Source organism: Oreochromis niloticus, linkage group LG8, assembly GCF_001858045.2.
Source record: "Oreochromis niloticus isolate F11D_XX linkage group LG8, O_niloticus_UMD_NMBU, whole genome shotgun sequence".
NCBI classification, from domain to species: Eukaryota; Metazoa; Chordata; class Actinopteri; order Cichliformes; family Cichlidae; genus Oreochromis; species Oreochromis niloticus.
In genome coordinates, this window is record NC_031973.2 from 30335226 (window position 1) to 30349056 (window position 13831).

The window sequence follows — 13831 nt, forward strand, 5'->3', positions numbered from 1 at the left end:
TATTTACAATGTGAAGGCAGACTCCCTTTTGGTGGGATTTTTATAATAGTGTGTGTGGGGGTGGGGGTTCGAGGCGGATCATTTTGAAAGCCCTAGCACTAAAAGGAATGAAGGAGCAGAAGAGAAGCAGATGCAGAGAAAGAGTAGATGGGAGTCCGTGCAGAGTCACGGCATGAATACCAATGCTTTACACTGAAACACTGATGATTGTGAATAATATTATAAATAAGCAAAGCTACTAATACATACCATATTTCCCATGTATTATGAATTGTGATTCTACCCTGATTATTTCAACCTTCCTTTCTTTTACTGGGTCAGAGTTCTGCCAAATTAAAATAAAGCCCTTGGGACTGTTTCTGCATTAGTTCTGTTGACCGCATGTCATCAGTAAATACTTACATTTAAAAAATGCAAGACACCCGCATCTCCATATTAATAAAAGACAAGCCCATATGGCTTAAAAAAGGACAACTGTTACAAAAAAGTTACAAAAAAGGCAACATTTCCTTCACAATTCTCCAAAACCATTCAGTAAAAAGTGTTTTAAACCTACAGATAAAAAAATAACAACAACACAAAAGATATTGAATTTTTTAAAGAATCTGGTGTAAGATTTGGTCAAACTTTTTTGTATTGCTTTAGCACTTCCTGCCAGTTCATTTTTTTATATAACCTGCACCCACATAATCTTTGGGTATATGAACATATTGTATTACACACTTTCCACCTAATCATATTGAGTTAGTCCTTTTTTTGTAACAGTGTTCCCTCAAAATTGTTTCTGTATAACAAGCATTTAACCTATCTTATGGTTCCGGTACTTGGAGCTCCAGGTTTAAGTTTTCTCCAAAAACTGCCTGGGTTTATAGGGCAGTATGGTAAAAATGATCTATTTATAACTGGTGAAACTGATAATTAACTTTGTGGTAATGTTTGTCCCTCTCACAACTGCACCTCATATTAGTATGTAATCACCTGTGCGCCATCTGTTTTTTTTTTCAGGTGGGAGGAACGATGTACAACACAGGCCGTCACGTCTCTCTTCGACTGGACAAGGAGCACCTGGTTAACATCTCTGGAGGGCCAATGACGTATAGCCACCGTCTGGAAGAGATCCGGTTACACTTTGGCAGTGAGGATGGCCTGGGCTCCGAGCACCTACTTAACGGACAGGCCTTCTCTGGAGAGGTGTGTGGAGATGTGAAACTATTATGTGAAATAGCTAGTTTAGCAAATTTTAACTAAATAAATCACCAAATGAAAATGAAAATCTATTTCACTGACTAGCGTTATATCAAAACTAGTAGTTGGTTGTCAAAGATAAAAAGTTGGCCTTGCCAGTGCTAGTCACACTACTGCTGAAGGAGAAGATATTCAAACATTGATTCATTAATTCATCATTCCTGAAATAATACACATTTCTTAAAGCAGTCTGATGAATAAAAGAATGACATCATCTTGATACATTCTTTATCGCAACAACATCTATTGCTTTAAATCCTGCAAATCAGTAAAGTCACTGAAATCAATGGTAGGCACTGCAGCTCAATTTTAAAATACTGATCAGCTCCAAGTGCACTAAATGATCAGACATGTGTTTCATGTTGACATGAACATCACTGAGTAGTATCAGGGGAAAATGTCAACTTGTGCTTTATGTCACAGAAACATGCAGGTATGTGTCAAGCGAGAAGGTAGGTTTTTGTTTTTTAATTTTAGCTTTATTCAAAATATATTTAATGAGCATAATTTGCATTGCTATCTGAAGATAACATTGACACACACATGTATTTTCATGAAATTAAGAAAACAACCTTTTTTTCTCTAAGGTCTTTAATCTTGTCACATCCTGTTATGGCAGGCAGGGAGTGCTTGCAATAAATGATGTTTTTTTCTGGTGAAACATATGGAACAGGGAAAGTGAATTATGTCAACAAATCTAACCAGTTAACTAAGATCTAGTATTCCTGGTACATTAGTGGAACTGTCCTTGACGTTGATGTAATATTGTTAAAATGGGATTTTTAGCACACTTGTTGTTTAGCGGGTAGCCAGCGGTCCTGAGACAGGAGGATCCCATGGCCAATCACCTAAGTAACTGTGACAATATCAGAAATAATGATCCATGTTTATGCATAGTTCAGGGTATAAAGCTTCAGGTGAGGATGAAGAGGATGATATTTCATTAAGGTTCTGGTGGCGTTCGCTTTCCTTTGCATTTTAATAATAATACATTTTATTTATTTATTTATTTTTACTTCTTTAGGGAAAGGGACCGCTTCTCTGACGATAAAACATACAACTGACCACTATATTCAAATATGTTGGGGTAACATGGCCATTTCCACAAACCAGTGCCCGCTCTTATGTATTTTTAATGTATTAATTATAAGTTTATGAGAATGCATCCATTTTTTTGGAAACGTAATTACAATCTAATTATGTATATTTATGAGTACAATATCTTTTTAAAAAATTAAATAACCTCAAAAAAAATACTAATTGTACGTTTAAGTTTACGTGTTTGTACAGGTCGGTAGTACAGAACAGACTCATATAGCAATAGTAATTGGAGCAAGCAGAAAAGAATGATTAAGGCATTTATTTCTGGCCAGCATTAAGGCATACTGGTCATTAGAGAAGAAAGACATGCTGTACTCCCTTGCTTTCAGCAGCAGAAAGAGCTGAGCCATAATGAGTTTGTCAAAAAAGATTTTCCAAACATACTGAGGTGACATTGGAAGTGCTTTTGCTGTCAGTTGTAATTACACACAAATCTCTCTGATTAGAGACATATCAGACAGTTTTTGATCAATTTCCTGTGAGGTGACAAGTAATTAACGTTACATGATGGTTTATCATAGCTGATAAAACATCATGTGTAGTTACTCTGCCTCAGTTTCCAAAAGTTGAATCTGTTCATCTGGACGTAGCGTTTTGTGGGAGAAACGTTTCGTCACTCATCCAAGTGACTTCTTCAGTCTCAGCTGACTGCAGGTTTCCCCAAACCTTATAAACAGTACATTTGCATAATGACTGAAACCAGCCCACTGAAGGAACAATGGGCTGTGAGGTCAGTTCCTTAATCATAATTATGCAAATTCCCATGACCATTGATCAACAACCACTGACCAAAACCCACTGATCAAAGAACACTGATCAATGGCCATGAGTACCATTCACAGAGAGTTGGGGAATGCCTCAGTTTGATTTGCAGCATGTTTCACAATATGAAAAACACAATGTTACATGTTTATCTGATTACCTAATATCTGATTAAAAACATGAGGCCTTATACAGTATGTAAGCTTTACATTTCCAGTTTATCAAATACCATTGAGCAATCTTTACCTTTAAATCTAAGCTCTCTTCTTCCTCTCCTGTCCTGTCTTTCTTATCTTTCTCCATCTGTAAGTGAAGTTAGCTCTCTTTCTTTTTTCTCCCTGTGAAATGCAGTAGCTGGACCTTTAGCTAGCAACACACTGTGAGACAAACCACACACAAACAGTTTGTGTGTTTGCTGATGTTTTTTGATGGAAATGCTGGATTCGAAATCACCTGACACTTAAAAAAGTCAGTCACTTTATGTTCACTCCTCTTCAGTAGTGCTAGCTAAATGCTGAAGTACCGCAACTTATGGAGACCTGCAGTCATTCTGGCACTGTGGCAAAAACAGAACAAAACAAACAAACAAAAAAAACACCGTCCCACTTTGGCACTTGACTTTGGCACACATCGTCTCCTTTTATGTGGTATCCCATGGTGATAATACACAAACAGGATTGCCTTTCATGTGTTTCTGTTTAGGCTCAAATTGGTTAGATGTTTGGAGGCTCGGAATGACAAAATAATAACTCAACCCAGTTGCATTAAAGGAAAATTAATGAGCATGTTTTGAAAATGTAAGAATTAGAAAGTACAGATATTTGTTTAAAAATAAAGGTAGTAAAAGTAGTCAGAGTAAGAACTACTCAAGTAAAGTACATTTACATGGAAATTGTACTTAAGTACAGTAACAAAGTATTTGTACTTCATTACTTCCCACCCCTGGAAACAACCAACTTCCATCAGTGCTTCCCCAAAAACACAACCATAGTTACGATGGTAGCAGTGATGTAAAAAAAAAAGTGTTTTTACTCTTTCTAAGGTTTGAGGTTTTTTGCATATTTGTCACACTTACATGTTTCAGATCATCAAATAAATTTTGAAATTCTTCAGACAAAATAAGCTGAAATCCATACAAAATGGAGCTATTTTTTTCAAGCAAAATCATAAAATAATTTTGTTTAACCCTATTTTTGGACTGCTAAAAAGAAAAAGAAAAAGAAAAAGAATAATATTTCTAGTATTTTTTTTAGAAAGGTGTATATCTGAATCTACATAGGTTTAAACTGTACCCACGTAGCAAAATTGGTATGGATCGGATCTGGCGCACACAATGTGCTTACACATGGCCCACATACTGCAAAGAAAGATGGTCCTTTGGTGGCCCAGATCTGGTTTGCCAGATGTAGCACACACATGGACCAGCAGCAGACACACTGGTGGCCCTGTGCTGGCCCAGAACAGTTTCAGCTCTGGCCCCAGGTGTCAGCCTAATGTGTACCTTAATCAAGCCATGTAATAACAACATGTGCTGGAACATAATAGTGCAAAAGTAACATGAAGAAACTCTCAGACAGTGAATGGACTGATTCTCATGGCGCTTTTCCCTATCCCAGATTACTCAAAATGCTCTATACAACATGTTACATTCACACACTTTCTGTAAACTGAGTGTTTCCTAACTACATTCATATTCACACTCTCAACACGCAGACTGAAGGAGCCAGGGATCGAACCATTAACCTTCCGATCAGTAGGTGACCTGCGCTACCTCCTGAGCTACAGCCACCCAGTGGGAAACATGAGTAAACCCTCACTAGGTTTTGGATACAGTGTACAGTCACAAACCTGTCAAACCTGCATTTGAAACGTTGGCATAGCAGTATAGTATTGTAAGACGGCATTTGGTTCTTCTAACTAAAATAGGAAAATAGGAACATAACTAGTGCCATCATTGCCAGACCTGGCCCACATCTGGTTGACCCTGACGTGACACCAGTCAGTCAGAAGTGCCAGTTTGATGCCGGATCCGGGCCTGACCTGTTTTCTATGAGCCTCGGCCACATAAACCAAACCACAATTGGGCCAGATATGGAATGCCATCGCATAAACAGTGCCATCTATGCCAGGCCTGGCCCATATCCTGATGACATACGTCTTACTATGCCAGAAGTCAGCCAGTAGTGCCGGCTTGATACCAGATCCGGGCCAGACCTGCTACGTGGGTAATAAATACCACCAGAAATACATTGTGGCAGTATATAATAGAACAATAATAAGTTCGAGGGGGGACCTCTAAAATGCTTTAGAAGTGTTTCCTACTTTGTGAAACAATGTTAAGAAACACAGCTTTTTATATTTAAAAAATTAACTTAAAAACATAAAGAAGTAGCGTGACATTCAGTAGGTTTTTCTACTTGTTTCTACTGAATCAGGGTTGATGAGATACTGTATGATAGGCTCAACCAAGACTGTATAATATTTTAAAAGAGCTGTGCTTGATGTTATTCACCTGTGGCCATGAAAGTGATTGGAACAATTAAGTGATTTGGAATGGTGAGTGGATACTTTGATTTGGGAGTTCTTTCTTGCAAACACTGGAAAAAGTAAGTGAAGTAAAATGGATTCATTTTAAAACTGTATTTGAGGAATTTCAAAACAATCAAAATGCACCATTATAAGGAATTTATAGATGCAGCACGTGAAATATAATGATCCTATGGAAACATATATTGTTTAAAAGAAAAATTGAACATCTACAAAAGTCATTTGTTTAGTTTACACAGTGGATTTCAAAAAACCTCCCTTCCAAATCTCCAAATGTGAAATTACCTCTTGCATGACTGTAGTGATTCGCAGAGTCCTTTCAAGAGGCACAGCCCTGTCATAGGCATGGCGGTGAAGCATTTAATTTGACTTCTGCATGCTTTTTTTCATGCATGAAAAAGTGTGCTTTTTGTGCTATTCAATTTAAAATTTTTGATGAGTGAAAGAATTAGTTTTGATTGTTCAACATTGTTCATGAGCCACTCACATTGCTGCATTCTGTCATGGCCATTATACAAATAACCAATTTGTGAGGCAGCAAAAATAACTGCAGTCCTGACAGGGAGATTTATTATAATTAATGAAATCATTTTTCCTCCTTCAGAGAATGGAAGGTGATATACAAATCTTGGCTTTTTACATCCCCTCACAAGCTGACAGATCAGCTCTGGACAAATTGTACAACATTATTATTGGTTTACAGGACTCTAACCTAGAAGTAATATTTATTGTGCTGGGATACTTTAAATGTTTTTATAGTATTTGGGTAGAACTCTCTTCATACTGACTTTGTTAATTTCCTAGAAGGTAATCCCTACACACATTCTTAAATCTTAGTTTATGTTTACGGATCATACTGACAAATCTCAGTGACCTTAACCTCAAGTTCAAGGTCAAAGATCAAGATTTCTTAATATCTTGTGAATACTATAAGAAGGAAGTCACCTATGATTTTCAAATTCATACCATAGGTATATGTACTAGGACCCTGAGGGGTAGTACTGGTGGCTGCAGGTATTTTTGCCCTTTCCCCCCCCCTATTTAGTATTTGCAGTATCAAAATATTGTGGACATTGTGTGGCCACGCTAACTCTAATACAGACATTGACAGTTACACATAATAGGTTGCAAATTCAAAATAATTTAAATGAGTTCTTTTTAGCTTTCTACATAGATGATTTTTTACATTTTTAAATTTTATTTGACTGAAAGTCAACACATGCCGGATGGAAACACCTAGCAACTAACATAATGCTTCAATTGACTAATATCAGTTTATTTTCGGCTAGTACCACTACTACTGCTTTCCTACAGCCTCATAACAAACTTTTTAAATGCTTCATGTAAAAATACTGTTTCCTGATATGTGCATTAAACAGGGCATATATCTTACAATGAAACGGGTATTAAATATGACCAAGAGGAGGTATATAGATGATAAATAAAAGAGGGTCCACGACAGATTCCTGAAGGGCTCTAGTAGTAACTGGAAATGAACGGAATTTTAAATTTCATAATTGAATAAACTGAGTGCTGCCATAGAGATAAGATTCAAACCAATCTAAGGCTGTATCTGTGATTTCAATAGAAGCCAGAGTCTCAAGAAGAATGGTCTAGGATATGGTGTCAAAGGCAGTAGACAGATCAAGGATGATTAGAATGGTTTATAAGCCAGAGTCAGCTGCCATGAAAAGGGCATTTGTGATTTCTACCATAGCTGTTTGTGTAATATGAAGGGAGCAAAAACCAGACTGGAATTGTTCATAAAGGTTACAGCCAGACAAGTGAGTGGGACCTGAGATGCAGGTACTTTCTCAAAGATTTAAGATATAAAGGCTGGGTTGGATATACAACGACGATTGATGAAATTATGGCGATCTGCGCCAGGTTTTTTTTAAGTATAGGTGTTATCTGCTGATTTGGGAGATCAGGGAACAATACCAGAGGTGAGGGAAGAAGGAATAATAGCAGGTATTATGGTGTTCAGAGAGGGTCAGTAGGCTCCAACCAAGAGAGTAGAAAGTCCAATAGAAGGTCCAATTAACAAGTGGATGGCTTGGATTTCAGATTAAGGTCAGAAACTTCAGAAACAGAGGAAAGTTTCAGACTTGAAAGTGCACCAAAGAAGTAGTTGAAGTTGAAGTTGAAAGCCTGTCATTATACACAGTATAACAAGATTAAAAAGCAGCTCCGTAAAAGTCCACATATGCTATAGCACATAATATGAAACTATATAATAAAATAACCATACAAACAATGTAGACATACAATATAGACAGACAGTTTGAGCACTGACAATTTAACACGCAGGCAAGAGTTCATGCTAGAGATATTTCAGTGGAAATTACTTTTGTGCAAGGTTTAGTCATAGGCTGAGGGAAGTGAAAAAGTGGTTAGTTGCTTGTAAATTTTGTAAACTTTAGTGTTCAAAAATGACATTTAAGTATTACAATAAGTGGCAGAATACAAATTGTTGACTATGGAGGGCCCTTGTGTTCCCTTGACCTAAACTGACTAAACCTGCATATTAAGAAGATTTTGCTGAAGGTATAGCGTCCTTTTTAAAGATGACTACGGTTACTGTACATTTTCTTGTGGATGTCCAGATCTTTCATAGAGATGTTCCAGACGAAGGGCTTTAGCTTTCAGCTGACATAATTCAAAAGCAAACCATGGTCCAGAGTGGGTGAAAAAAGTGAGTGTTTTTTAAAGTAGCCAGGGCATCTAAAATTCCACAGAGGCCATCATTATAATGAGCAACTAGTTCTTCAGGGGTGGATGGAAGATTTATGCTGGGGAGGCTGTCAATACCACTCAAAACAGCATTTAAATTAATGCCTTTGATCTTGTGAAATGAAATGACACGTTGGATATTTGCTTTGGATAGGGTGAAATTAACATCAAAAGATATTAACATGCGGCCAAAGATGGAGCAGATCAATTGCTATAGAGTTAAGACGAGTGATGACAGGACAACCGATTAGGTCCAGGATATTTACTTTGCAGTGTGTAGGGAAATCATCATGCTGCAGCAGTCCAAACATATCCAAGCAAGAAGTAATGTCCCTAGTGAGAGATGATTATTGATATTGTCCATATGCAATATTAAAGTCTCCCAGTAATATGGGGAAAATGAACAAAATGGCTGATAAAATCAGCACTGGAGTTAGGTGGGCTATACACAGCAGTGACTATAGGGATATGTCCATTAGGTTATAGGGCAATGGATTCAAATTAGTTCTTGAATGGCACATAAATAGGTGAGACCTGCCGTGGTAGATCACAAGACCTCCCACTCTGCCAGATGCTTGAGGCTACCAGATTTAAATAAATCTGTGAGGAGTGGAGTCACACACTGTGAAAAGTCATTTAGTTGTTGCTATGTTTCAGTCAAGCACAAAAAATTAAACACTTACCAAAAGACAAATTTCTTTAGGTTTTGCTAGGACAATGCAAAATGTGTGCAGCCATTAATTAACACAATGTGCAAAATAAATGGGAGGCTAGTATATAAAGTAAAAACAGAGTTTTTGTTATGTGCACCTTAATTCTTCAAGATAGCCCGAGCTCTCTCGGGGAGTTTTTCCTTAAGTAGCCTTCGGAAATAGTTCTTCAGGGTTCTTGAAGGACATTCTGAATCTCTTCTTTAGATGTTGGCTGCCTTTACTATGTCATCTAGACAGAGAACAGAACAGAGCTTTCCCTGTTAAGTTGATCCCATAGTGCTTCAATAATGTTGAGGTCGAGACTTGGGGGGATGTAAAGCAGTCTTTCAGTTTCTGAACAGGACCTATGAAAAGCATGAATACAGTTAAGTTTTTTTTTTTTGTTTGTTTTTTAGCTTAATGCCTGGCCCCACCTCTTGCATATATTGACAGTTGTACTGCATGCAAGCTGGCAACTAACAGGGAAACCAAGGCCAGGAGATAGCCAACAGATGTTCCCGTTTTTCATCCTATTCCATTTTGTCATATTCTACTCACTCAAACAATTGTTTCTGGTTAAAATGGCAACATTTTACTCATCCTTCACCACCCCCCACCATAGCCCTTCTCAGAGCTAGAGTTGTGATTTCAAGGTCCAATAAGATTCTTCATAATTGAAAATGAAGAAAAATTCTCGCTTGCCAGCTCCCTTGCCTGATGTGCAGATTTTGCTGAGGCTGTGCACATCCTTGAAATGTGAGCAAAGAGTGGAATATTCAAACTTTTTAAAGCAGAACCTCCTTCTGAAATTGCTTCCTGTGGCAGGAATGGCACGTGTTTGTGTGTATGTGGGTGCATTAAAACTCAAGCTTTCATCTTTAAATCACCCCTTTATATTGTCAAACTCAGCATGGCTTTTTCTTTGGTCTTTCTCTTCCACTTTGCGAAAAAGTTGTATGTAACTGTGTGGTTTGCCTAAGTTTTTATTTATGTCTGTGTGTGTGAGGGTGTTTGTGTGGGTTTAGCTCACATTTACTTTACTGCATACCAACGTCCATGGCAGAAAAAAATCCTGAATAAAATGTATTAAATAAATATAAAAGAATGGCAGAACATACTAAATAACATAATAAATAACATAATAAAGAACAGAAAGTCTTTCTTATTGTTACATGAAACTTCATAGACAGTGTTAGGTGGCAGCTCATTACTCAGTCTAATTACAGTAATTCTCCCACTAAAAAAAAAGAAACTGATAACATCACATAGAAAATAATGACTTGAAGTTGAAGTTTTTTGCTGTTTTAAAAAACAGCAAAAAAAAAACCCCAACTCAAAACAAAAAAAGCAGATGATTTTTAAAATTATATCCTGCAGTGTAGAACTGAACTGTACTTACATGTCTTTCATGGCTATTTATAGATAAAGATAGAGATAAATAAACATGTAAATACATATAAACATATAAAAATAAGAATAAAGGTAGAAAATAATGATAGTATGGCTGAGCATTCTCTGTGTAAAAACAGAAGCTAGCCTGGTGGACACATAATATTTTAGCACCTGTTAAAAGACCAAGGTGTTTCATTTTCAGATTAAATTGAGTAGCTGCTTCAGGAGAGCAGAGCTCCATGCATAAATTAACCCCTAGGTACTGGAATACCAGCCAGCCAACGCACAACACACATCACCCAAATACACTCTCTCACACACACACACACACACACACACACACACACACAATTAATAATTCCCGGTATGCTGATTCTTTCTCCTCTTGTGTACATCTCATTTATATACAGGAGCTCCTCAGTACACTGTATTACCAAAGCATACCGAGTGCTAAATGTGTACTAGACAATTAAAAAACATTTTAGTGAGCACCATGTAAACAGTGATAGTCTACTGAAGGTTACTGAAGTAACCAAACAATGAAAGACATTGAAGGCTGAATGAAAATGGACCTCACTAATATAACTGAGTACGGTAATTACAGTTCTTGATCTGAAGGCCAACTTTATTCATATTTTCTTGAGCTGCTTTAAATTCAAGCCTTTCCGAGAAAATATGGAGAAAAAAAAACACTGTGAGTCTCTTAACAATGACGCAAGCAAAATTTGTACTCTATATTTTAAATGGCATCAATCCAGTCTGAATCATACTATGTTTAAGAGTTTAAGAGAAAAAAACACTCACCTTTGGTGTAACTGTTGTAAACCATTTTAAAATACCAACAGCACAGTAATAATAGTTACTTGCTTGGTAATAAGATTGTGTATGCACCTGAACTTCAGTGTTTCACTTTTGTCTACACATAAATGTGCTGCATGTCATTTCAGTCAAAGCAGACAAAAATCATTCATTTTTGAGATGTAACAGGTAACACTGAGGAGCATTAGTTAATGTTAAGCCAGTAACTTTTCTCAATGTAACATGCCATGCTGTTCTCTTGTTTCTTCTTATTTATATAACCTACAAAAGACCAGATAATTGTTATCATCCCCTGATATATAAAACATTAGAAATGAAAGAGGAGGTACTTTTTTGTGTGAGTTTTAAAGTGATCCAAATTGGTTGGATCATCATCAACCAGTGAGCGCTGGCTGTCCAACTATGAACAAGCACTTTTGAGTCTTTCTTTGTTTTTGCATTTTTATGCCAATCGTCAATATTCCGTTTCTTTAAACTTTACCAGAACACTAGATTATGATCATCCTACATATTATACATAGAGTGAAATCCCGTCAGAGTGTGAATCATTGTGGTGACTGTTTTAGCCCATTAGGTACAACAACATCATTTTCACCAACCCTTTTCTAAAGTGTGCTGTAAGTTTTAGATTTATTTTCCTCCTTCCAGGCAGCCGCTGCTTTGAGTGCTTTCAGTCCGCTGTGGAGACATAATATGCAGGTGATCCATCACAAAGAAAAATTCCTCTTCTCCGTTTGGCCCGTGTAATACTGAAGCAAGGTCACATGGGCACTATGTTAAAAATATTTACCCACGTTGTATTCACAGACTCTGTAGTATTTAACTGAATTTCAGAATTAGCATCTTATAGGCCCAATGTTCTTTTGCCTGTGCTTGGTTTATGATCTTGTTGATCACAATGATGTGGCCCATTTAAATAACCTCTCTTAAGATAACTGTTCAAAAGTGGTGTTAGTGAATCCACCAGAGAGTTTCTTAAGCAGAAAATAATTACTCAGAAATGTAAATGAAATTATTAACAGATTTGAATCAGATCATTGAAATCTGTTAATCAGTTAACAGAGTTTTAGGTCTGGTTTTTCTTGTCTAAGCTGAAAATGCTAACATGCGATATTTAATTGGAATTTTGAATAGAAATCTTTGGCCTACTCTCTAATGCTAAGGATGGCTTATGGCACCACCACTTCCAGGACCGAGCCAAAACAAAGCCAAGCTGGGTACATGCACATGGGTACATCATATTGTTGCAGTTGTTGCAAGTGAATATTTGAGGATCACGACAGTTTCAGCTGTGAAATGTCAGGAATATATACCAGTTCTTGTCCAGTTATCCTTGGCTGTGTTTAGGGCTGCTCGATTATGGCAAAAATGATAATCATGATTATTTTCACTGAAATTGAGATCTCGATTATTTGACGATATTTATTTAACAATAACAATGTATTGAATAATGGCTTTAAAGATTGTCAAAAAATAATCTAAAATAGTGTGCAAATACTGATTACAGTGCAAATGTTTGCAATATAAAAAATAAATGAAAAATGTAAACATCTATGTTTAGTGAACTTCAAAATACTGCACAATATTTGATCCACGTCTGACTCCGCGAACCCATAATGTTTCCACCAATGTTCCCTCAAATATTTCATGTGTCTGAGCGAACACACAAACTCCCTGAGCGGTCCCCTTGGACCACTGTGAGCGACATCAGACGTGTGCACTGTGGTCACGCCAGCATCTAATCCATCCAAGTTACATGGTTTATTAAAATAATCAAATTACAGCATTTACATTTATGTTAGAATTAACTGCTTTAGCCCACTTACAATGAAAATTTTAAAAAAAATCCTGTTCATGACCTGTGTAGTATGTTAACACTATTGGAAGTAAAAATAACTTGAACTCCAATTTTGAAAACACAACTTTCTTTCTTTTTTTTTTTTTCATAAAGCTCTGACTTGTATTATGAATATGAGTCTGTGGTCTGGGAGAGTCTGTAACTTTCTGTCTGCAAAATACAGTATATAATGACCAATGTTGGGCAATTAATTATATAGTTACTACTTCAAAAAAGTAACTCAGTTTGGCAAACAACAAAGTTTTTTGCAGCTATTTATTTTTTTTAATGTTTTTAATGTAGTTTGAAATGTTTTTTTAAATAAACATTTCAAACTATTTACAGAACAATCAGCTGTTCTGCATCAAATCTGATGCCACACAAATTATTTGTGCCACTCCAAAAAATAATTTCTGTCCACTATGAGATAAAGGAGAACAACAGCCTGATACCTGCAGGCCTGACAACAGGAGATGTATCACTGCTGTAACACCTGTAACATTCAGCAGCCGCCTCATTGTTCTGACACACACAACAAAACTATTGACTACACTACACACTAACTACACACTAACTACACAAGATTTGCGCTAAACGTCTCAAATCTCTCACATCTCAGAACACCGCCGTCACTCCTAAAACTTCCCCCCGTTTCTTAACAACTAGATGCCACGTTGCCATATCATTTTTTGATTGGTCGACA

General features: G+C 36.8%; 1 protein-coding gene across 3 annotated transcripts in view; it reads left to right on the forward strand.

The window, feature by feature from the left end:
- The window catches only part of LOC100707149 (carbonic anhydrase-related protein 10), a 1009504-nt gene that overhangs the window by 956038 nt on the left and 39635 nt on the right, over positions 1 to 13831 (forward strand). For all 3 annotated transcript variants that reach the window (XR_265714.4, XM_005447896.4, XM_013273682.3), the window contains exon 4: positions 1006 to 1191. Coding sequence is in view for 2 of the 3 variants with exons in the window: in XM_005447896.4 (XP_005447953.1) it covers positions 1006 to 1191 (186 nt within the window). In the remaining variant the exon portion in view is untranslated. The remainder of the gene's footprint in view (positions 1 to 1005; positions 1192 to 13831) is intronic.